At 38.6% G+C, this 25,537-nt stretch overlaps 1 protein-coding gene across 3 annotated transcripts in view; it reads left to right on the plus strand.

The window, feature by feature from the left end:
- The first annotated feature begins 9,623 nt into the window (after positions 1 to 9,623).
- Rab2a (RAB2A, member RAS oncogene family) overlaps positions 9,624 to 25,537 on the plus strand; it is an 83,696-nt gene continuing 67,782 nt past the window's right edge. The window contains exons 1-3 of one of the 3 annotated variants that reach the window (XM_087190353.1): positions 9,823 to 9,963; positions 12,299 to 12,423; positions 13,568 to 25,524. In XM_087190353.1, the coding sequence (XP_087046479.1) occupies positions 20,745 to 21,332 (588 nt within the window). In that variant the 5' untranslated portion in view covers positions 9,823 to 9,963; positions 12,299 to 12,423; positions 13,568 to 20,744 and the 3' untranslated portion in view covers positions 21,333 to 25,524. Of the gene's footprint in view, positions 9,964 to 12,298; positions 12,424 to 13,567; positions 25,525 to 25,537 lie in introns of those variants that run through there. The other 2 variants (XM_087190354.1, XM_004842144.4) reach the window with 2 other exon arrangements.

Genomic DNA, 25,537 nt, shown 5'->3' on the forward strand with positions numbered 1-25,537 from the left:
TTTCATCCCCAAGAGAGTGAAAATAGCTGAAAATAAAATTGAATGGAAAATCCCAGGAAGCATACTACTACTTAAGAAGACATTAGTTTATTTCTTACACTTTGGGGAATTTTCCTTGAAAAATGCATTTAGATTTTATGAGCTAAATGTTTTAAATGATGTTTCTGATGTTTTTATTTATATCCTGTATTGTTTCCAAGGGGATCTAAGAGAGCTTATAGGTTTAGAGAAAATATAATGAAATATTGTGAATTACAGAAAAAGAAAAAAGAGACAGACATTAAATAGAACTGGGAATGGTGTTGATTTTAAAATCCAAACTATATAGTGATTAGACCTTCCTCCATCAAACACCACCTCCCTCCATCCTGCTGCGGAAGAAATCCATGGCCTCACACATGCTTGGCAAGTGCTGAGCAATCTGCTACACTCCTAGCCCATTCATCATCTTATCTGATCCTAAACTGACTGTTAAGCAACTATCATCCATATGCCAGATAAGGAAACTGATAAGAACTTGCTAAGAGACTCAGTGTTATTATTCTTTCCATTAGTTTATATTTCAGCAACTGACCATTACAGTTCCTATGCACTAACAAATAATGTCTTTCAGTTTTGACAAGAACATTACACATTTAATACCTGTGGCTGTCATATTTTCATAAGGGAGGGTTTTTTTTAACTGAAATGTAAATAAATTATTTATTTCATTGGCTGAAATTTTTTTAACCAAAACATTTATTGGTACATTTTAGATATACAGTGAGAACCCTCATCATAGGAAATTTGCAACTGTACAAGATATATCCTGCCTCTTTTTTTCCCCACTCCTCCCTTCCCTTAAGCCCCCTCCCCTCCCTAAATACAAAAGCTTTGTTTCCATTTTTTCCTTCTATTTTTATTTTTTTCTTGTCCCTTTTTTCCTCCCCCCTCCCTTGTCCCACTTCCCATTTGAACATTTTCTTCCCATTTCTCAGTATCTATTATACATTTTAGTCCTTATTTCCACTTCCAGTTTCTCACACCAGAGAAACATGGTATTTAAGCATGTCTGTCCAATTTATTTCATCACTTAAGAGTATGGTCTCAAGGCGCAAGCATTTAGTAGAAATGTCTCAACCTTATCCCTCTTTATAGCATTGTATAAAAACACCACATCTTCTTTATAAATTCATTGGTTGATGGGCGTTTGGGCTGTTTCCAAGATTTAGCTATTATAAATTGTGCCACTATAAACATGGATGTGCAAATATCACTCTGGTAAGATGCTTTTAATACTTTCAGGAAGATATCAAGAAGGGGAATAGTTGGGTCAAGTGGAACCTATAGTTTTAGTTTTTTGAGGAATCTCCACACTGATTTCCACAGTGATTGCACCAGTCTGCATTCCCAACAACATTGGAGAAGGGTTCCTTTTTCTCCACAGCCCCTCCACCATTTGTTATTGGTTGATTTCTTGATAACAGCTATTCTTCCTGGAGACGAAATCTCAGCATTGTTTTAATTTGCATCTCTTGAATGACCAGTGATGTTGAACATTTTTTCATATATTTGCTGTTTCTACTTCTTCATCTGAGAAATGTCTATTCATTTCAGGTGCCCATTTTTGGACTGGGTCTTTAAATTGTAGGGGGTCTGAATTTTTTGTTCTTTTTTATATATTCTAGATAGTAGTCGTTTGTATGAGAAATAGCTGACAAAATTTTTTCCCACAGTGTGTTGTCTCTCTCTTCACTCTGTTGGTTTCTCTTACTGTGCAAAAGCTTTTTAATGGAATCCCAGTTGATTCTTTGTGATATTTTCTGTGCAATCAGGTTTTTGTTCATAAACTCTTTGCCTACAACATTTTTGAGAGTTCTACCTATTCTCTCTTCTTAAGAGTTTGTTTTAATATTTAGATCTTTGATCTGTTGAGAGCCATTCTACATAAATTTTGGAAGAAAAATCATTTCATAATTAATGTATGACTATAGCTGTCTAAGGCCCAATGTCACCTTGCCTGTGAGCCATCTATGGAACATGGAAATATAATTCCATTTTGCCTCCATGACAAGTTGATGCTTCAGTGGTCCTGTGATACTGTGATGCTGAAGGGCAAGAGTACATCAGCTGAAGACATCCTAGTTCTTCAAGAACAGAGTAGTAATAAAAAAAAGAGAAAGATTTCACTTGGCAGAAGGACAAATACTTTATTAGCCTGATAACACATCCCACTATTGTGAAAATGCTCTCTTTACCGCCCTCATCAACCTAAGATCCTCATCAACATAGGATTACCACTGCCCCCTAAGTCACCTGATACTCCCTCCAATTATTGTGTGTACCCAATAAATAATGGCTAGCTTGGGAGTCTTTGTCTTTGCCCACGCTAAGGCACTGACCTCCCAGCCCGCCCTGTACTTTGAAATTACTCAACTCTCTATTGTCTTTCTTTCTTTAGCCCTTTTCTACGCAGTGGGAAGATTGATCGCCCTCTGATCCTGATCCATTTCAATTTTAGGTTATTGCATGGTGAAAGGTGAGTCTAGTTTCAATCTTTAGCATGTGGAAAGCCAGTTTTTCCAGCACCATTTATTAAAGAGGCTATCTTCCCATGAAGCAGTTTGGCTCCTTTGTCAAAGATAAGGTGACTGAGTATGTTTGAAGTTGTTCCTGCATCTTTTAATCTGTTCCATTGATCATTGGGTGTTTTTTTCTGGGTTTTTGCCAGTACTATGCTGTTTTTATCACAGTAGCTTTGTAATATAGTTTCAAGTTGGGGATTGTGATGTCTCCTGCCTTGCCTTTGTTGCCCAGAATTACCTTTGCTATTGTACACCTCTTCTGGTTCCAAATGAATATTAGGATTGTTTTTTCTAATTCTGTGAGTTATGCTGTTGGAATTTTGATAGGGATCACATTAAATCTGTAACAACATTTTTGGAAGTATGGCCACTTTTCCTATACTGGTTTTCCTACCCAAGAACAATGATATCTTTCCATTTTCTGATATCCTCTTTGATCTCCTTTTTTCAGAGTACTGTAGTTTTCAATGTAGAAGTCTTCTACTTTCTTCATTAGGTTGACTGCTAGGTACTTTTTTTTTTTTCTGGATGCTATCATGAAAGGTGTTCCCTAACTTCTCTCAGTGAATTTGTTATTCATGTACAGGAACGCTATTGATTTTTGAGTGTTAACTCATCTATGCTACTGAATTTGGTTACATTTAGAAATCTTTTGGTGGGGTTTTTGGGGTCTTCTATGAAGAGTATCATGTCATCTGCAAATAATGATAATTTAACTTTTTCCTTTCCTATCCTTATTCCTTTTATTTCTTTTGTCTAATTGCTCTGGCTAATGTTCCAGAACTATATTGTGTAAGAGTGGTGACAGTGGACATACTTTCTTGTTCTTGATTTTAGAATGAAAGGTTTTAGTTTTTGTCTGTTAGTATGATGTTGGCTGTTGGTTTATCATAGATGCTTTTATCAGAGGGAGATAAAACCCATCTATCCTTTTTAAGTAATCAACACTTGTATTTTACAGATAAGTAGAAAAGCACTGAGAGGCCAAATGATTTGTCACAATCATCCAATCAGTGGTAGTATAACCATGTGGTGGATCCAGCAGATAAGATTCCAAATTCTCGTATACAGCAAGCAAAGAACTGCAAAGTGTACACTTACCGGTTAGGGAAAAGTAGCTACATTTATTGAAGGTCAAGAATAGAAAAGTCGAGCAGGTCCCAGGACCCAGAAGGAAGCTCCCCGCCTCCATCCCAGGCTCCTAGGGCACAGAAGCACAACCCCCACCCCCACCCCGCGGAAATGAGAAGACACATAAACAAGCCTCAAAAAACAGACTTCCAGATCACCTACCGCAACTCCAAAGGGAAACGAGATGGAACAATCTGATACTCAACCACCTGGACTCTCTGAACTGGCAACAAAAGAGGATCTGGGAAAAATGAAATCAGAAATAATTACTCAGATAACAGCAAAGATTGTGCTCATGGTGCAAGACATGATTAATAAATCTAGAGAGGACACAGATAAAAAAATAGAGGATCTGAGGAACATGATGGAATCCCAACATAGGAAACAAATGGAATCCATAAAACAGATACAAACAGATTTCCAAGAGATTAAAAACTCCATCTAAAGTCTGCGCAGCAGAATGAACCAATGTGAGGATACAATTTCACATATAGAAGATAAGATTGCAATTAGTGAGGAGGAAAAGAAAAATTGCTTTAAAATTGTAAGGGAACATGAGAAATCAATCCAGCGGCTGCTAGACGATGCAAAGAAGAATAACATAAGACTGATTGGAGTCAATGAAGAAAGAGGAGACAGTGCAGATGACATAAAAAAAACTCTTCACAGAAGTGATGGCAGAAAACTTCCCAAGGAGGGGAAAAGAACTTGACATACAGATAAGTGAGGCATATAGGACTCCAGCTAACCTTAATCAAAAAAAATCTACACATAGGCATATAATAGTTAGGATTCCAGAAATCCAACAGAAGAATAAAATTCTACAAGCAGTGAGAGAAAAGAAACAAATCACATACAAAGGAAAGCCCATCAGAATCACAGCAGACTTCTCAATGCAGACCCTCAAGGCAAGAAGAGCTTGGAGTGATGTATTTCAAGCCCTAAGGGAAAACAGCCTCCAACTCAGATTGATGCACCCTGAAAAACTATCTTTCAAAATTGATGGAGAAATAAGATGCTTTCATGATAAAGAGCACCTCAGGAACTTCATGAATACCAAACTGGCACTCCAAAAAATTTCAGACGATACCCTAGGAAAAGACAATGAGGATCACAACCCCAGGAAACCCAGCAGAATGAATCCATTGGGTGTGACAAATTAAACGCAAAGGGAGAGAATCCAACAAAAAGAGAAAGTCATGACAAGCCTTTTAAAACTTTTGACTTCATCTCCCTAATGAGTGTATAATTCAATCTTATTATTACACTGATTAGTATTTTTCTGATTCTAGAATTGCACACTATGCCTTGTGCTATACTGGCTATTTATCATCTTATGTCTACATTTTAATTGGGTTGTCTATTAATGAGCTCTAAGAATTCTTTATATATTCTGCTCATAGGTTATATGCATTGTAAATATGGTCTGTTTAAGGACTACTTCTCATTTTAATGATGTCATTTAAAGTTCTAAATTTTGTTAGAATCTCATCAATTTTTTTTCTTTTATACATCATGGTTTTTGTATCCTAGGTCGTTCTTGCCTACCCTAAATTCATAAATATTTTCCCTTATAATTTCTTCTTAAAGTTTTACACTTTTAGGCTTTCTTATTTAGGTTCATAGATCCCTTCAAGTTATTTTCATGTATGGAAAAAAAGGGTTGAGGTTAATTTTTTAAATACGGATACCAGGTGTTCTAGTGCCGTTTGCTGAAAACATTATCTTTTCCTTGGCTCTTGAATTGAGTTTATATTCTATAAAATGCTAATGTTAAACAATCTTTCAAAACTCAGTGGACCATATATGTGTGGTTCTATTTCTAGATTCTCTGTTTTATTCCAATGATCTGTATGTCTTTCCTTACACCAACACTGCCTTGATTACTGTAGCTTTAGAGGAAGTCTTAAAGTTAGGTACTAAATGTCTTCCAACACTGTTTTTTTTTCTTTTTCTTTTTACTTTTCTAGGTCCTTTGTACTCCTACATAACTTTTAAATTTCAATATCCAGTTCTTCATTTATAGCAAATATACACAGACCTGAATTTTTATATATACCTTGTGTTTTCTAATCCTGCTAAATTCAAGTACAAGTTCTAGGGGCTCCTAGAGATTTCTTAGTATTTTCTCTGTAGATGATCATTTCATCTACATAGAAAGATTTTGCTTCTGCCGTGCCAATCCTATCCTAGTTGTGTCATTCTATTGCCAGACTATTTTGGTTTAGACCTATGTTTCAAAGTCTGCTGGACAGATGAAGAGTAGGCATATATGCCCTTGTTCCCCACTTTAGGGAGAAAGCATTGTATCATCTCCATTTATAGAAGGAGTTCTTGTTGGAAGTATGGAGTACATGTCTTTAATCTGTTGAGAAGGTTCTGTTCTACTTCTAGTCTCCTGATAGCTTTTACCATGAACAGCTGTGGAATTTAGTCCACTACTCTTTCTCCAACTACTGACAGGATCATATGGCTTTCTCCTTTCCTGTTAAAATGATGACTTTTAGGGGTGGATCTTCCAATGCTGAACCAAAACTGTCATCCCTACAACAAAACCACTTTCTACATACTGCCAGATCTGACTTCTAAGAGTTTGTTTTGTTAAACAAATTTCTATCTATGTTCATACTTTTTTCTTCTATTATCTTTATCCAGTTTTAGGATTAGCACAATGTTGATTTCCTAAAATGAGAGAAGTGTTCCTTCTTTTTTCTGCTTTGTTTGATATAATTTATCAGTTAAAATGTTTATGAGCCTGCTGTTGTCATACAGGTAAGCTTTCAAGCTAGGAATATACTTTCTTTAATAGGTGCTATTCAAATTTTATATTTCCTTCAGAGTTAGTTTCATTAATTTGTCTTCTAAGTTACTTCTTAGAAGTTGTCAAATTTATTTCAAAAAAGATATTTGTAATATGCTTTCTATATCCTCTTACATTCTGTAAAATCTGTGGTAATGTCTCCTAGATCTTAATACTGTAATTTAAAAAAATATATAACTGATATCGTGTAACAGGAAGAAAAGGTCTAAAAGAGCAGGGGAATTGGGAGGGGTAGGGGAAGGGAAAAAAGGGAAAGGAAAAAATATGAGAAGAGGAAAAAAATGGAAACAAGGTCTTTGCAAATAGGGAAGGGTGGAGGGGGTGAAGGGAGGGCAAGGGAAGGGGAAAAAAAAATAAGAACCAAGAGACTCATGTAATGGTACAAGATCCCAACGATGAATGTAACCGTATTGTATACCTAAAATGTATCAATAAAGTTAATGGGGAAGAAAAAAAAAAGAAAAAGAACAGAAAAGTCTTTGTAGATAGGGAGGGCAGGGGAATGAGAAAAAAGTAAGAACCAAGATGGATTATGTAAAGGTGTAAATTTCCAATGATGAATGTCATTATATTGTATTCCTTAAATGTACCAATAAAATTAATTTTAAAAAAAAAGAGAACAGAAATGGTGCTGGGAGGACAAAAAAGGTACACTGCATGCTCTGCTGCCAAATCAGGCTTTCAGGTTTAAGCACAAGAGAGAATAAAAGGGCCTCCTAGCTGAGGATTTAGCTCATTGGTGCCACCGCCTGCCTTGCAAGCGCAAGGTCCAGAGTTCAATCCCTGGTACCAAAAAAAAAAAAAAAAAAGCCTCCTATGCTTTGGTCTGGTGTTACGTGGACTGCTCCTAGGGTGGAGCCCAAACTCAGGTAGGTGGAGGGTTGAAATTAAGAAGTGGTTGCCCTAGGGTCCCCAAACACAATTCACGAGAGTGAATTCCTCAGCCTCCAATATTCTGTCTGTACTAATAGGGCCAACACCAGAAGTACGGTTTCCTAAATTTTTTTCTTTATACCACATTGGACAACTATTCCTGTGATTTTTGTTATAAAACCAAGTCTAACCTTTTTCTTTTTCAAAATTTCTGTGTGTCCACTAGGTACAGTCCTATACACCTATTAATGTGGCATAAAAGCCCTCTATGGCCTAGCACAAGGACTTCCCCCACTAGCTATCTCCAACAGCAGGGGAGTCCTTGTGATTCTTAAGCGTGCTGTACTGTTGTGTAACATCCTATCCTACGTGACCTGATCAGGCTGTGACGGTAAAGGGTACAGCCCTGAAAACAGAGATCTGACTATCTCATTCACGACCCAGGAAAGATTTGAGTGGAGCCACTCACATAAGGACAAAATAGCTTCTGGAACTGGAGGCCTTACACAGGGACCTCTAGTCCTCCAAATTAGACAAGTGAACCTAGATTTGCAATTCCAGGTCACTTCTTAGGTCAAATTGTTGAGCCCTACCCCTAATTTAGAAGTTCAGTAAAAATACCTCCAAATGGGCCGGGGATTTAGCTCAGTGGTTTCTCCACCTGCTGCACAAGCACAAGGACCCAAGTTCAATCCTCGGTACCAAAAAAAAAAAAAAAAAAACCAAACAAACAAATAAACAGCAATCCTTTAAAAAAAACACCTCCAAATATTGCAGTAAAATCTTGATTTCACACAGGCAAGGCCATCCAAACTATATAGTAACCATCTAGTCAGCCTACTATAATGGTGTCAGCAGTAATTACACAATAAGAGATCCCAAAAGAGAGTGAAATATGTTAGGCAAAAGGAACAAGGGCCACTAAAGCCTTGCAACTTCTCCTAGGAATGATTATTTCTGCTGCTAAACAGTAGAGGATATGGGTTAGTAAATCAGCCTCCTCATACCACTTTAAATGCCCTGCACAGACCCATGAACTTTGCATATTTTGTTCTTCACGCTTAAAATTGAGTTGTTTTCCTCAAACTTTTGTCCTTTTGACGAATTTTTACTAATCATTCATATTTCTGGTTTAGAAATCATTTTCTTTAGATGACCTTTCCTGTCACTTAAACCAATTCTGTTTTCTACATCTTCCACATCTTGTTTGTATGTGTTGTTTTGTTTTGTCCTGGTGCGGGGGATGGAACCCTGGGCCTGGAGACAGGCAAGCATCCTCTACGAAGGAGCAACACCTCAGACCTAAAACCCGTGCTTCTTTACAACAGGACAGTGCCTGTAGCTACGTCTAGCAATCCATGAAACAGTACACACTTAATACATTTTAGCGAGATGAGTAAAAAATTATTTGCTTTTTCTTTCAACGCTATTTTAGTAGGTAACTCATAAACACTGCAAAAAATTTCAAACATACAAAAAATTCAGTAAGTAGACTTCTCCCCCCCCTCAATCCCATTGATTATACACATATGGGTACTTAAATTTATTAAGTTTATTAAGTTTATTTATAAATAAGTTTTAAAAAAGATTTGGCTGGGGATGTACCTCAGTGGTAGGTAGTTGCCCAGCATACATAAGGCCCTCAGTTCGATGCCCAGCACCACACAAAAATTATATAAAATACCACTATGTGCATATTATTTATGGCTTACATATAATTATTCAAACATATATAACATGTAAATATATAACGCAAATATATACTCATACAGAGTTGCCTTTGTTTTCCTAGCTAAGAGCAGCGTAGTCTTCCACTGACCAGTATCCTGTACGCTGATTCACTTCAGTCCCCGATTTACTTCCAGTTTACATAAATACTTCCACCCCCACCGTCAAGGCCTGGTCCTGAGCAGAAACACCAACGCCCTCCACCCGTGGTGCTCTCACATTTCCAAACCTTTCCATCACCCCAGGGCTGGGCCACCTCTACCTTCCCACCACGTGCCGTGCCCTCAGCGCAAGGGGGGAGGCAGCGGCGCCGGCTCGCGGGCTGCGCCGCACCGCATCGAACCTCCCCCCCCCCCATCTGCTCTGGGCCGCCGGGGTCACCAATTTAAGAGTACCGGAACCATTCGCGCCTGGCCTGATCAATTCGGGCCGGACCCGGTGCCGAAGACGCGGGGCGGGGCTCGGGCGGCGCGGGGCGGGGCCGGCGTACGGGTCTCCTCCCCTTTCTTCCGGTGGCGCTGTAGACTGCAGCACTTCCGGGTCGGCGCGGAGGCGGCGTGGAGACGCCTTAGCGGCTGTTATTGTTCTGCAGGGCTCACCTGGGCGCTGTCTCTGTCTGCTTCGTGGGTGTCAGTTTGTCCGGCTTCCCCTCGGGCCCTCATTCCCAGCGGCTGACGGCCAGGGCGGCGGGCGGGCGGGGCCTGGCGCTTCGAGGCTGAGCGGCGCAGGGCTGAGGGGCGCGGAGGAGGAGCAGTAGCAGGAGGAGGAGCCGTGTGCCCTGGCACCAAGCGGCCGCGGCCATGGCGTACGCATATCTTTTTAAGTATATTATCATCGGCGACACAGGTAAGGCCCCTGGGCGGGGCAGAGCGGGTTTCGATGGCCCTCGGGCCGGGGTTCGGAAGCAAACGGCTCCTGGCGGCGGCGCGGACCCACACTTCTCCCGGCGCCTCCCTCCCGGCCGCGCGGCTCCATTTCCGCAGTGCTGGAGCTGGTGACGTGGGCACTGCGAGCGGCCGCGGCCTGGCCAGGCCCAGTCCACGGCCCCCGCCCCGGCCATCCTTGCAGGCGAGGGCCACGGCAGCCTTTTGCGACGCCAGGTCGGAAAAGTGTTGGCCGTAGGGGGCACCCAGCCCCGAAACGTCAGGGCCGAACTCAGGAGACTGCACCGCGTCCCCTGGGCACCTTATCTCGGATTTCTTTGGGGTCTCCTGTAGGGAAAAGGAGACCCGGGAGAGGCGAACGTAAGCCAGGAGCTTGAGTTCCTGACCCTTCCTACCTCTCTCACTGCTGCACACGTCCCCCATGCCCTGAGCCAGGCGCTCCAAAATATGGGGACGCCCACTGAGGAGGGGAGAAAAAAAATTCTCTTAAAAATAATGAATTTTTAATAAAAATCCTCTTAAAAATTTGTTATTTTTAACACTGTCAACTCCCATTTCAGAATAAGTCACCTCGCGTGATTTGACAGCTGGCTAATCTTTTGGGGATTATTAAAGCAGAAAAGAGGACTCTTAATACGTGTAAACTGAGGTTATTTGATTTGATAGTAACGTAGGGCCGTTCGGTGCTCGGATAGGTGTATATGTACGCTGGCGACGCTGAATTTTTTAATTGTGTTAAGTCCTGGGTCACAAGTACAGATTTTCAGATATCCTCATGTTCATTTGAAAAAGAAAAAATTAACTTATTCTAACTTAATATAACGTCCTAGTGTATTTTATAGGTAAGCAAACAAACTTGTAAAATATTTTGTTAATACCTGCAGTTTGGGCATTACATTGAGTCTAATAAACAAGGTTTGCTCAAGCGTTATAACTGTTCATATACCAGTCTGTTTTTAGTGGTGACTCTTTTGCAACTTTTGACCCCTTGCACAATTTTGGAAATGTAAGCAGCATCTTGTGGTTGCACTAATGATGTAGCAGATTCTATAAGTAATTACAGAAGTATTTTGGTTGCATCCTAAAAGAAAAACTTTCTACTACAATCTGTATTTATACAGTCTTTCAGCAAGTTTTTTTGGAGGGGTCTGAATTTAAACTGTGTGGTTTGCTCTGTAAAATCTTGAGTAAAGCAGTGTTATGCTCATGTTTAGTAACAAATTTATAAAGTTTTTTTTTAAGTGGTATATTTGGAAGAAAGTTCTAAAACCATTTAGGCTGTAAAAATTAAGATTGTAGACAGATGCCATAGTAACTATTAATATGAGTGGATTCCAGAAATAGAATGTATTGTGCAGGGAGTAGTGGGGCTACAAATACTGGTCGGTGTTCCATTCTTATGTAATTTGCCCTCATCTGAAAATAGTTCCTACACAGTTCCAAGGGATCCTTTCTTGACATTGCAGCTTTGCAGCCTAGTTCAGGCACTGAGTACCTGACCCTTAATAGACAGTGTAGAGTCAGGCACCAAATACCTGACAATAGTGTAGAGCACCACTTTCTTTCCCCGCTCCAGTTCGGCCCGTATGTATATATCACTGTCGGTTTAATCTTCCTGAAACATAGAGTGGACGTCGAGGCAACTTCTCTGCTCACTGCTATTTTTGTTTTCTTGTCTTTTTTTGTGTGGGGTACTGGGACTTGAACTCGGGGCCTTGTGCTTCCCAGGCAGGCGCTGCACCACTGAGCTACAGCCCCAGCCTTTTTTCTTGTTTTTAGTTTGACCTTTAATGAACTCCATCAACTTTTTTTTTCCTGGTGATACTAGGAATTGATTCCAGGACCTTCACACTGAGCTACATCCCTGACTTTTTGGAGGGAGATGGAAGAGAGAATCTCTGGATTACCCAGATAGGACTAAAACTTACAGTCCTCCTGCCTCAGTCTCCCTCATATAACTGAGAGTCCCTATCTACTTTTCTGGCTTTCTTTTTCACTATTCCTCACCTTGCTTCTGCCATAGAGGCCCTTTGGCTGATTTCTGGGGTTTTCCTTGGGCTCTGCTGCAGTCTCTGCTTGGAGTGCCTTCTGCCACAGTCTTCCTGTGCAAGTCTGTCAGTACTTTAGAGCCTTACCCAGGTCTTCCATAAGGCCCGCAGAGTCAGCATATGTTGAGTTCTTACTGTGCAGTATGCCAGGAGTTTCTTGATATACTGTCAGGAAGTGACTACTACTTTTCTGAGTTATGTTTCTTAGTTTGTATATAAATCTGTATATTTACACTTTTTTTTTTTTAGATTAATGGAGTACTGGGAAGTGGAACCCAGCTTTGCACTGAGCTACATCTCCAGCCTTTTTTTTTTTTCTTTTGGTATTACTTGCAGACATCCTGCCTCAGCCTCCTAGAGTGCTGGAATTACAGGTGTGTGTTACATTTCTTGAGGGCAGAACAGGTGTTGCATGTGGCTTTGTGTTTCAGAAAGAACCTAGTAAAAGATAAGCCCTATATACTAATGAATAAGGAGCCATTGGGTCACTATATTCATATCATAGTATATATTAATAACACTATGGAATTTTTTTGCTTAATTCTGCCACCTTCTTGCTTATTGATTTTGCCTGAAATCCTTTAGCATATTTTTTTTTGTATTAAATTCTTTTATTGGTACATTGTAGGTATACAACACATTTACATTTCTCATTGGGAATTGTACCTTTATATAATGCATCTTGGTTCTTATTTTTTCCCCATTCCTAGCCCTCCCTTCACGCCCTCCACCCTTCCCTAGTTACAAAGACTTTATTTCCATTTTTTCCATTTCTCATCATTTGTCCTTTCCCTTCTTTCCTTTCCCCTGCCCCTCCCACTACCCCTACCCCTTTGGACCTTTTCTTCCTATTTTACATTATCGATTATTCATTCTAATAATTGGTACATTTTAGGTATACAATATAATGACATTCATCATTGGAAATTTAGCATAGTTTCTTAATTCAGCATCTGATCATAATTTGGCCCCCTTCCCAAAAGGTCAGCAATTTGAGATCCATCTTTATTGTTTCTGAAAACTTGGAGTATGGAAAACACACATTTTTAAACAAAGGAAATCATTAATTTTCATATCGTTCACTTTTCCCAGCCTTTAAGATAGGTATTGTTAGCTTTACCTTCTCTCATTAGTGTGTTATAAAATGAGGATACATGTGAAAATGCTTTGATTAGAGAAAGGAACTGCACACATTTTTTCAGAGATCCCTCTTTGATAGGAGTGGTTTTTAACACTATGGTCATGATGATACTCTTGAACTGTCTTAGTGTAAAACTAAATGTAGTTAAAATAGAGCTTTTATTTTCTTTGATAATGTCTTGTTTCTGAAAAATCACTTAGGAAAACGTATGATTTAAGTCTAGGTAAAAAAGTAGAAAATGGATTTTAGTGAGCCTACCCTAATATTATAAGCAAGTAATTATTGAGAGAAAAAATGTTAACAAACCTGTACTTCTCCTAAAATTCTGGTATCTGCCTACCATTTTAACCTCTTCACTCACTCTCCCTGCCTCTCAGGCACACAGAGGCACAAACTGGCTTGTATCCTGACTTCTGTTTGAAATTCCCCTTCTTGCCCCCCACAAGAAAAAAGAGAAGGATAATGTCAAAACTTTGTCACCTAACCAGCTTCTGTTCATTCATCCACAGCAAACCCCACCTCTCCCTGGTACGTTATACTAGTCCCTTCTCTTCATTCATTCTCTCTCCCTCTACTCTTCCTGCTCACTTGCATTTTAAACCTTTTTTGCTAGGATGGCTTCGATTATGTCATGCAGTGATTTTTAATAAGCCTGTCTTTAGGGAAGGTATTGCAAGGCTTTACTAAGGAGGTGATGCTTGAGCTGAAATTAAAATGATAAGCACAGATTTGCCATATGGACAAAGGGAATGTCTGCAGCTCAGAGAAAGTATATGTTTGTAGCTCAGGAGAATGATCTGGGTGAGAGATGTGGGAACTAAGATTAAACAGAATTTTCATTGTCTGAACTGTCAATTACAAAGTTTGTGGGAAAGCAAACAATTCCTATAATATGAAAATGTTTGTTAGTAAACTCCCACTTTAAGAAGTTAATCCCTTTTCTTTGCCATTTGTCCCCATCCTCCTGCTTTGGCATAGGGTCCTCCTGATTATAGCATGGTTCAAGTAGTTACGAAGTAAAATTATATATCATCCCCCCCCCCAAAAAAAATACATGCTCTTGTTTATTTGAGGAAAAGTATTTTGATCTTTGATTCACATACAGAACCATTGACAAAAATGGGGACCTGACAAGGTTGCCCTCCAGGAATGAAGTTAGTGGTGATTATTCATTAGTGGATATTGTCAGATGGAAAAGCTTGAATATGACAGTGGGAAATATTATCAGGAGAGAAATCTAAGAAGGAAGACAAAAAGGAAGAGAGATTTAGACAGTACAGTGTCACAAAGTCCACAAAAGAGGCAAATTCCAGAGGAGTGATCACCAATGTCAAATGCAGACGTCAGGGACTATTGATTAAAATGGCAGAAAGGCATGGTGCTTTGCCACACTCTTGGATTAAAAAGTGAATAAGAGAGATTTTCAAAGCAAGTTACAGAAATACAAGGTATAGTAGTTTTTAAACTATGGATTTTTACATATACCATGTCATTATATAGAAAAATCCCAATCACTCCACACTTTAACAGTTACTTCTCAGGAGAACAGTCATTTTATGTTTATATTAGGTAAGTTGATATTGTTGAAATGGGGCTTTTTATATTGTGGGATTCTACCTCCTTTTTTCTTTAAGTTTTAAACAGTATCATATATATAGTATGGTGCTTTGAGAGGGATAAGCGGTGGGTTAGGGAATTAAAAATAGAGCCATAGAGTGAGTTATTCTATTGAAGACTGAGTGGGAAAGGAAAGAGAAAAGTTTAGACTTGGTTGCAAGATCAGATTGGCTGCCTTGTACTCATTTTTGTATGTATTTTGTAGGAGAGACTTAAGATTGAAAGGTTGAACCCAGAAAAACAGAATCCTATAGGAATAAGATGAGATTCTCTAGAACTTCAGAGTTTTGACAAGAGAGTCTTCTTCCAATGGGAATACAAACTTGAGTTTTAAATTCTTGTATGTCAACTGCAATACTTGTTTTTTTTTAAAAAAAGCTTCAGAGATTTTCTTGCAAAACCTGTGGCCAAAAACATTATTTTATTTTATTATGGGAACAGTTTTGTTAGAATATTTCAAAGAATGGAAAAACAAACTGGCAAAGTTCAGAGGTAGTAAAATTCCATAGTTTTTCTAATACGAGATATATCATGCATGTAAAAGTATATATGTATAGTTTTAATAGTTTTATTAACTAATAATAATAAAATCCCGTGCCACAGGAATACATGTGTTTACATATCTCTTCCTTGAGACCAGGTTTCCACTGGCCTAAATTTTATATTCTTCCCATGCTTTTCTTCATAGTTGTACATTTATGTATCCCTATTTAGTTTTGCCTGTTTTTAGATGTTTAGCTATTTCTTATATCAAGTGAGAGTTGAAACATAACTTTTAGCATTAGAATTCAAATGATATCCTTCTTTTGTACTTAAATTTCTGCTTTATGAATGACATGTGTAGTCTTTCAAGATTTTTGAAAAGCTCTTTTCTCTTATTCCTAACCCAGTTTATTTGCTGCTTCCTCTCCCTAATATGTTTTGCTCCTGTGGCTTGGTGTTGAGCTGTAGAGGCTCCGGCCCTGAATTCTCTCTCCTTTTCACTTTCTTAACTTCTCACGGTGACTTCCTCTTCATCTGCAGTAACGACCCCTCCCTTGTCAGTGTTTGTGTCCTTTCTGTTAACTCCATTCCTGTTCCAGCATGAAATTCGTTTTTTTCTTTGTCCTCCCCACTGCTCCGTCCCCCATTTTTCTATGCAGCTTTCCTCTTGTTACAGTAGCCAATAATTTTGCCGTTTCATTTGAACAGATCCTAATTTTGTCAGCTCAGCTGTCTTGCCCTCTCCTTCTGGCCCAGCTGTGCTTGCTCCATTTTGTTATTCTCTAGTCATCCTCCTGTGAGCCTGTATCCTTTGCTACAGAAGATGCAGCTACATGTTGACCTGTCTCCTTCCTGATTTCTAGTTTTCTGCATGAGACTTTTCCATTTGATTTCAGCAGCCTTGTTTATTTGCAAATTTTAAAATACTCTACATTTTAGCTGTTACTCTTCACTTCTGTAAAAGCAGAGTTAGAAGACTTCTGGTGAAAAGTTGCCAGATTCCTGCTACCATGCACAGGTAGTCAGTCACCCTGTGTTAATTGCTGCATTGTTTCTCAACTCAAACCACTTAAGTCTTTTAGAGATGCTGTTTCACTAGTTCTAGGAGGACACCTAGATACCATCGTGTTTTTAAAACGTATATATAGTAGTAGTACTGTTCTAATATTCCTCTGCTGGTCAGTCAAACCTTTTTTGGCTAGGTTTTCAAATTGATTCTTTTTGTACTGTCACGTTTTCTGCTCTTTAAAATTTTATTTAAATAATCACTAAGATAGATCAAGACTGGATTTATGTGGAATTCTTCATCACGTTTGCATTTGGCACTTTTTCTCAATAGAGTCATGAGGAATACTTCACCTTTTTTTTTTTTTATAGTTCCCACACAGTATCAAAGGCTTGCTCCCCATTCTCTCTTTTCCTGCCATTGGGGTTAACCCAGGGCCTTGGTCTGCTAGCCAAGACCTCTACCACTGAGCCACTCCCCATCCCATTTGTTTTCTTTTAATTCTTCAACCCATGTATGAAGTTGCCATTTTATAGATGAAGAAACTAAGCTGTATTGCTCTGAGTAATTATTTTTAGTTCTAGAATAAAGACCTAGGGCTGTCTGCTCCGGGGGCCATGCCCTTGACTATAGGGTGGCCTTCTCCATGCCCCTTTACTCTCACTCCCCCTCCTTTTTAATTTGACTCTTCATAGCTATAATGAATCTTGAAGTTTCTCCCAGTTGTCTCTTTAAATGTTCCCACGTTCAGGTGATGATGAAGGTGTGCTAAGTAGGTTCTGCTGGGTAGGCTGCATGCATTGAGTAACGTAGTACCTTGATTCACAAACTGTGCTTGCAATTTGGTTGCAACCAGAATCCTGGAACAAATTCTGTGACTAGAGTCACAGAAAGAATTAAATTCGTGAACCAAGGCACCACTGTATCTCTCCTTGTTTCCAAAAGAATTTAAGGACACATTTTTATTAAAAATTTTCTGGGTTTTTAAAAAATGTAAATGAAAGAGGGAGGTCGTTTTGTGTTACTACCAGAAAATTAGTAACTCAAGCAACACAAACATACCATTTTAAAGTTTAGAAGTCTGAAGTGTCTCACAAGCTGCAATCAAGGTTTCCACGAGACTGGGTTCTCGTCTGGAGAATCCTTGCTTATTCAGTTTGTTGGCAGAATTTAGTTCCATATAATTATAGAGCTGCAATCCCTGGGTCCCTATTTTGCTGGCTGTCATCTGAGGGCTTTTCCCAGCTTTAGAGCCCACCCACATTCCTACATTTTTTGGTCAGTGACCTTTCTTACCTGCAAAGGCAGCAACAGTGAACCACATCCTTCTGGACTATTTTTCTGATTCTTCTTGAGTTATCCCATCTCTCATCTAGAAAAAATTCTCCACTTTTAAGGATACATGAGTAGACTGGATTCACCTGGATTGTATCTTCTTCTTCCTCTTCCTCTTCCCTGGGCATCATGAATGCTAGGCAAGTGCTCTGTGATTGAGCTGTGTCCACAGTCCTTTCTATTTTAATTTTAGACAGGATTTTGTTAAATTGACTAGGTCAGCCTGGAATTTTAAATCCACGCCTCAGCCTCCAGAAGAGCTGGGACCTCAGAAATACACCAGGCTCTCAAGGTTTAAACTTACTCACATCTACATGTTATCCTTTACCTTGTAGAGTAACATATATATTCGTGAGTCCTAGGAATTAGGCTGAGAACATCATGTGGAGAGCATTATTCTACCTGTCATACAAGGCTAAAGAGCAAATGGTAGAAACAAGAAAAACTCAGAAGGGACATTGTTGTAGGGCCAGGTGAGTTGGAACTATAGAGATATGCCACACTCTGAATTAAATGGAATCCTTTATTATAGTCGGTGTTCCAGAGTGGCTCATGCCAAAAAAGACTCTGGACAAAGGAAAGGCAGTTTGTAGGGTCCTTTTAAGGCCTCTTCTATTTGGGGAGGGCTCAGGGAGAGGGGGAGCACAAGCGAAATTTCACAGGAGCAGAACTTTGCTAAGTCAGTGGGGGTCAGGGGCGGTTTCACAGGGTTTAATTAAAGTATCTCAGGTGGGGGAGGTCTTCTGTTTACAGGTAGTAAAGATAACCGTTGCAGACTCACACAGGATGTTGAGGTCTGTTATGCATTAACTGGGGGAATTCATGGGGAGGAAGGGGAAGGTGACGACCACCTGGAATCACTGAACTTTGCACAAATGGAGTCAGGTACACAAGTGGAGTCAGGTTGGCTATCACAACATTAATAACCAAGTGTGTATACCTCTTTGAAGTGTGTTGTATTTAGGACTAAACAGTGCACCCCATTCACTTCCTTAGTATCCATTTTTTTATGTGTATGCATATACTAAGTCCTGATACTGAATCTTGAAAAAAAATGATTCCTCTTAAGAATAGTGTAATATAGTGAAAGAATGTAAATATACAACTGACTTTAAAATCTGAACAGTGTGTAATGCTCATTACATTATCAAGATAGTCTTTCAAGATTCATTTTATCCCAGATATGTTTTATAGTAGCTTTGCTTAAGTTAGTGTGTATGCCCATCCAAGTCCACTAGTGATTTAGAGAGACTCAAGAAGGACCTATCTGATTACAAGGGATAGAAACCCACTTTAACTAGCTCAAGAAAGAAATTTAATAAGAATTTAAAGTTTAGGAATCCCAAGAAAAACTGGGTAAACATCTTGGGCAGCTGGCTAGTCTGAAATCTTTTTCTCCCATGGCTTCTCTCACCCTTGAGATATTTAGAATTATGTTTACATTTCTGTTCTGCTTTGTTTTGTTTTTGAGATGGGAGCTCATTGTGTTATCCTGGCTGTGCTCAAACCCTTGGGCTCAAGTGATCTTCCTATCTCAGTTTCCTGAATTTCTAGAATGACAGGCATGCACCACCTTGTCTGGCTGTGTTTTGGTGGTGTGGGGTGGTGTGGGTGGGATAGGTTTGTAGTAGAACTGAGCTCAAGGCCTTTGTGCTGAGCCATATCCCCAGCCCTCCCTTTCTTTAAAATTTTAAGACAGTCTCATAAATTCCCCAGGCTGGGCTTAAACTTGTGATTCTCCTACCTCAGGGTTCCAGAGTGCTGATAACAGCTGTGACCCACCATGTCCAGTTTGTGTTTGGGTTTTTAAGCATGTTTCTTTTCTTTTTTAAAAAATTTTCTATAATTTTTTCATTGATGACTTCCAACTTTATTTCATTTAGATCAGAGAGTTGGGCCATATATATTGATTCTTCATTATTTGAGATGAATTGAGTTTGGTAATTATTTGTATATGTTCAATTTGTGCTTGCAAAGTCTGTTCTGGTTTATGTGGAGGCTTCTGGTTTCCATACATGCCCAATCATCTTCATTTTTTAGTTTTGGGGAGAGATGTTTTTAAAAATCTCCTATTATGACTAGATTTTTCTTGTAGTTCTGACAGATTGGTGTTCCCCCATAAATTTAAAAACTTATTTGTAAGATGTATGTGGGTTCTGGAATGTGACATCTTGTTGAGGAGTTACAACTTTTTCATTTAAGCTTCTCTCACTTTGTTATATGGTTTTTAGTTTTCAGGGGTTTGTAATAATTTTGAGTATTGACTTTTGGTCATTTGTCTTACTGTATACTTTTTTCATCTTTTCTTTTTACTTTTGTTTAGGAAATATCACAGATACAATTGAAGCCCCTTGTGTACCCTTTACTTGTCTTCTTCCCCAGAGATCATCTTCTGAATTTTGTCTTTAGTGTTCTTGTGAAAGTTCCTATGTAATTAGGATGTATATATGTCTGTGTCTGCAGCCATATGCAGTTCTTTGTGTTTTTTCAATTTCATGTTAATGAAATATAATATCTAGCATTATTTTCAGGGATTTATATTTTGCTCTGTATCATTGATATTAATTGCTTGATTGGATTAATTATATTTTGTTGTTTGTGTGCTACAATTTTCCCTGTTCCTTTGCTTGTCAAAATTTTAGGGTTATTTGTTACTTTCTTGTAAAACACAATATTGCATGGATTATTCTTGCATCTAGGAGTCAGATAATACAAAGTGTGACAAAAAAAATTTATAATAACTGTTTAAAAATAATTGTTACAGTAAAAGACACGTTGCCAATAATCCCCCTGAAAATACTTCCCTCCCTTCCCCAACTTCAAACACTTACCCTGTTGTTCTTGTCACTTTCTGAAGCAGTTTCTTTTTTAAGAGACTCTTCAGTAGTGCTCTTTTGGGTATTTCGATGTCCTGAATCAATTCAAAACTTTATCACTTTGAATTTGGGAAAGAGCTAGAAGTCACATGTTGCCAGTAAGATGGAGGAGGACATTCCATAATATTTTTAGGAAATTGCCTTTCCACTGGATGGCACTCGGCAGCAGCATTCACTGTATTTTTTTGTCATACCTTGTAAAGACATTTATGAAAGACTTCCTAGCGCGCGGGGCACATGAGGCGAGCGCGCGCAGGGGAGGCTGCCCCGGGCGGCCCCCCCACGTCAGGGCACGGCAGGCGGCGGCGGCGCGTCACGTGCCGGTCACGTGCTGGTCTCCGGGAGCCTCCTCCGCTCGCCAGCATGGGGGACCTGGAGCCGGTGCTCACCGATGTCAGCTACCTGATGGCCATGGAGAAGAGCAAGGCGACGCCGGCCGCCCGCGCCAGCAAGAAGATCGTCCTGCCGGAGCCCAGTATCCGGAGCGTGATACAGAAATATCTTGAGAGAAATGAAATAACCTTTGACAAGATTTTCAATCAGAAAATTGGTTTCTTGCTATTTAAAGATTTTTGTTTGAATGAAATTAATGAAGCTGTACCTCAGGTGAAGTTTTATGAAGAGATAAAGGAATACGAGAAGCTTGACAATGAGGAAAATCGCTTATGTAGAAGTCCGCAGATTTATGATGCCTACATCATGAAGGAGCTTCTTTCTTGTTCGCATCCATTCTCACAGCAAGCTGTAGAACACGTACAAAGTCACCTGTCCAAAAAAACGAGTGACATCAACTCTTTTTCAGCATTACATAGAAGAAATTTGTGAAAGTCTTCAAGGCAACATTTTTCAAAAGTTTATGGAAAGGGCAGAAGTGAGCCAATCCCAGCACCCAGGAGGAGGCCATGCACCACCATTCCACCACTCCTAGGGCAGAGGAGGTGAGCCAATCCCAGCACCCAGGAGGATGTAAGCTGCACGGGCGCCAGCAGCACCCCCTTGCCCCCCCGTTGAAATGAGGACACATGTAAACAGGCCCCCAAAACAGATTTCCAGATCACCTACAGCAACCCCAAAGGGAAATGAGATGGAACAATCTGATACTCAACCACCTGGACTCCCTGAACTGGTAACAAAAGAGGATCTGGAAAAAATGAAATCAGAAATAATTTCTCAGGTAACAGCAAAGATTGTGCCCATAGTGCAAGACATGATTAATAAATCTACAGAGGACACAGATAAAAAAAATAGAGGAGCTGAGGAACATGATGGAATCCCAACATAGAAAACAAATGGAATCCATAAAACAGATGCAAACAGATTTCCAGGACATTAAAAACTCCACTGAAAGTCTATGCAGCAGAATGAACCAATGTGAGGACAGAATTTCAGATATAGAAGATAAGATTGCAATTAGTGACCAGGAAAAGAAAAATTGCTTTAAAACTGTAAGGGACCGTGAGAAATCAATCCAGCAGCTGCTAGATGATGCAAAGAAGAATAACAAGACTGATTGGAGTCAATGAAGAAACAGGAGAGAGTGCAGATGACATAAAAAACTTCACAGAAGTGATGGCAGAAAACTTCCCAAGCAGGAGAAAAGAACTTGACATACAGGTAAGTGAGGCATATAGGACTCCACATGGCCTTGATCAGAAAAAAACTCCACATAGGCATATAATAGAATTCCAGAAACCCAACAGAAGAACAAAATTCTACAAGCAGTGAGAGAAAAGAAACAAATCGCATACAAAGGAAAGTCCATCAGAATCAAAGCAGACTTCTCAGTGCAAACCCTCAAGGCAAGAAGAAGAGCTTGGAGTGACATGTTTCAAGCCCTAAAGGAGAACAGCTTCCAACCCAGATTGATGTACCCTGCAAAACTGTCTTTCAAAATGGGTGGAGAAATAAGATACTTTCATGATAAAGAGAACCTAAGAACTTCATGAATACCAAACCAACACGCAAAAAAATTTTAGACAATACCCTAGGAAAAGACAATGAGGTTCACAACCCCAGGAAACCCAGCAGAATGAATCCGTTTGGCGTGACAAATTAAACACAAAGGGGGAGAATCCAACAAAAAGAAAAAGTTATGATAAGACTTTTAAAACTTTTAACTTTATCTTCCTAATGAGTGTATAATTCAATCTTGTTATTGTACTGATTACTATTTTTCTGATTCTAGAGTTTCACACCTTTCCTTGTACTGGCTATTTATCATCTTGTGTGTACTTTTTAATTGGGTTATTAATGTACTGTAAGAATTCTTTATATATTCCTGTCATAGGTTATATGCATTGTAAATATGGTCTAAGGACTACTTTTCATTTTAACAATGTCATTTAAAGTTCTAAATTTTGATGGAATCTCATTTATCAATTTTTTCTTTTATACATCATGTTTTTTGTATCCTAGGAAGTTCTTGCCTACCCTAAATTCATAAACATTTTCCCTTATAATTTCTTCTTAAAGTTTTATAGTTTTAGGCTTTCATATTTAGGTTCATAGATCCTTTCAAGTTATTTTCATGTATGGAAATAAAGGGTTGAGGTTAATTTTTTATATACGTATACCAGGTATTCTAGTGCCATTTGCTGAAAACATTATCTTTTCCTCGGCTCTTGAATTGAGTTTATGTTCTATAAAATGTTACTGTTTAGTAATCTTTCAAAACTCAGTGGACCATGTATGTGTGGTTCTATTTCTAGATTCTCTGTTCTATTCCAATGATCTGTATGTCTTTCCTTACACCAACACTGCCTTGATTACTGTAGCTTTAGAGAAAGTCTTAAAGTTAGGTACTAAACGTCTCCCAACACTGTTTTTTTTTTCTTTTTCTTTTTACTTTTCTAGGTCCTTTGTACTCCTACATAACTTTTAAATTTCAATATCCAGTTCTTCATTTATAGCAAGTATACATAGACCTGAATTTTTATATACACCTTGTGTTTTCTAGTCCTGCTAAATTCAAATACAAGTTCTAGGGGCTCCTAGAGATTTCTTAGTATTTTCTCTGTAGATGATCATTTCATCTACATATAAAGATTTTGCTTCTACCTTGCCAATCCTATCCTAGTTGTGTCATTTTATTGCCAGACTATTTTGGTTTGGGCCTAGGTTTCAAAGTTTAATGGACAGGTGAAGAGTATGCATGTCTGCCCTTGTTCCCCACCTTAGGGAGAAAGCATTGTATCTTCTCCATTCATATAAGGCGTTCTCACTGGAAGTGTGGAGTACATGTCTTTAATCAGTTGAGAAGGTTCTGTTCTACTTCTAGTCTCCTGATAGCTTTTACCATGAACAGCTGTGGAATTTAGTCCAATCATTTTTCTCCCAACTAGTGACAGGATCATATGGCTTTTTCCTTTCCTCTGTTAAAATGATGACTTTTGGGGGTGGATCATCCAATGCTGAACCAACACTGCCTTCCCTATAATAAACCCACTTTCTACATACTGCCAGATCTGATTTCTAATAGTTTGTTTTGTTAAACCCATTTCTATCTATGTTCATACTTTTTTCTTCTATTATCTTTATCCAATTTAGGATTAGCACAGTGTTGATTTCCTATAATGAGGGGAGAAGTGTTCCCTTTTTTTTCTGCTTTAAATGTTTGATATAATTTATCAGTTAAAATGTATACGAGCCTGTTGTATAGGTAGGTTTTCAAGCTAGGAATATACTTTCTTTAATAGGTGCTATTCAAATTGTATATTTCCTCCAGAGTTAGTTTCATTAATTTGTCTTCCAAGGTACTTCTTAGAAGTTGTCAAATTTATTTCTAAACAGATTTTTGAAATATGCTTTCTACGTCCTTCTAAATTCTGTAAAATCTGTGGTAATGTCTCCTAGATCTTGATATTGTAATTTTAAAAATGTATAATTGATATTGTGTAACACGAAGAAAAGGTCTAAAGGAGCAGGGGAAGTGGGAGGGGTAGGGGAAAGGAGAGAAGGGAAAAGAAAAAATATGAGAAAAGGAAAAAAATGGAAGCAAAGTCTTTGCAAATAGGGAAGGGTGGAGGGGGTGAAGGGAGGGCAGGGGAAGGGGAAAAAAATAAGAACCAAGATGCTCATGTAATGGTACAGTTTCCCAATGATGTATGTAACTGTATTTTATACCTAAAATGTAGCAATAAACTTAATGAGAAAAAAAAAAAAAAGAAAGACTTCCACAATTGCTTCAGAACAATGGGATACGTGACGAGTAAGTGTTTTGAGAGGGATTATGACAGTGTGTCTTTATTGTAATATATTTTAAATTTTTAATTATCATATTTTTTTTACCATCTATTATGTATTATTCCAAGCCTCCTCTGATTTTTTTGTGCTTTGACACCGCTCTTGGGTGGTATTTGTAACTAGAATTATAGTATACTTATGACCTCTTCATCTCCACTTTTCCCATCTAGAAAAAGCAATAGTAATGTCTCATATATCTCTTTCACATTATGTTTGTGAGCTTGATGTAAATAATATGTACAGAAGTGCTTTACTAATAATGGTGATAATTTTTGTAATTGATCATCCTAGAATTTAGTGGGTTGAGTCTTCCCTGTGGAAATAGAGACTTATTATCATTTTATTCTCTATATGCTATGTGTTTTATTTTTCACAATAGCTCATACAGAGTAGGTGGTATGATTACCATTATACAAATAAACAGAGCTTTGAAAGCTGAGACAGGATTTTTTGTTTTTTGTTTTAATATAAAGGAAATTTAACATTTGTTGATTAAAAAGAAAAACACGTTATCCACTCAGTTCTTCCAGAGGTATCTGTTGTGGGATGGGGCAGTATATAAAGTGTTGCCATATAGTTTCATAGAATGTGAAAGTTTTGGTTTTGTTTTTGTTTTTTATTGTCATACAGGATTTAAATGTAGTCCAGTAGGGCCGGGGATTTAGCTCAGTGGTGCTGCGCCTGCCTCACAAGTGCAAGGACCTGAGTTTGATCCCCAGTACCAAAAAAGAAAAAAATGTCCAATAAATATTTTTATCTGTTAATTTGGTGGTATACTTTTTTTTTTT

This window comes from Heterocephalus glaber, unplaced genomic scaffold (genome assembly GCF_053883595.1).
Source record: "Heterocephalus glaber isolate CG9 unplaced genomic scaffold, H.glaber_assembly_v1.0 deba00001553, whole genome shotgun sequence".
In the NCBI taxonomy this organism is placed as follows: Eukaryota; Metazoa; Chordata; class Mammalia; order Rodentia; family Bathyergidae; genus Heterocephalus; species Heterocephalus glaber.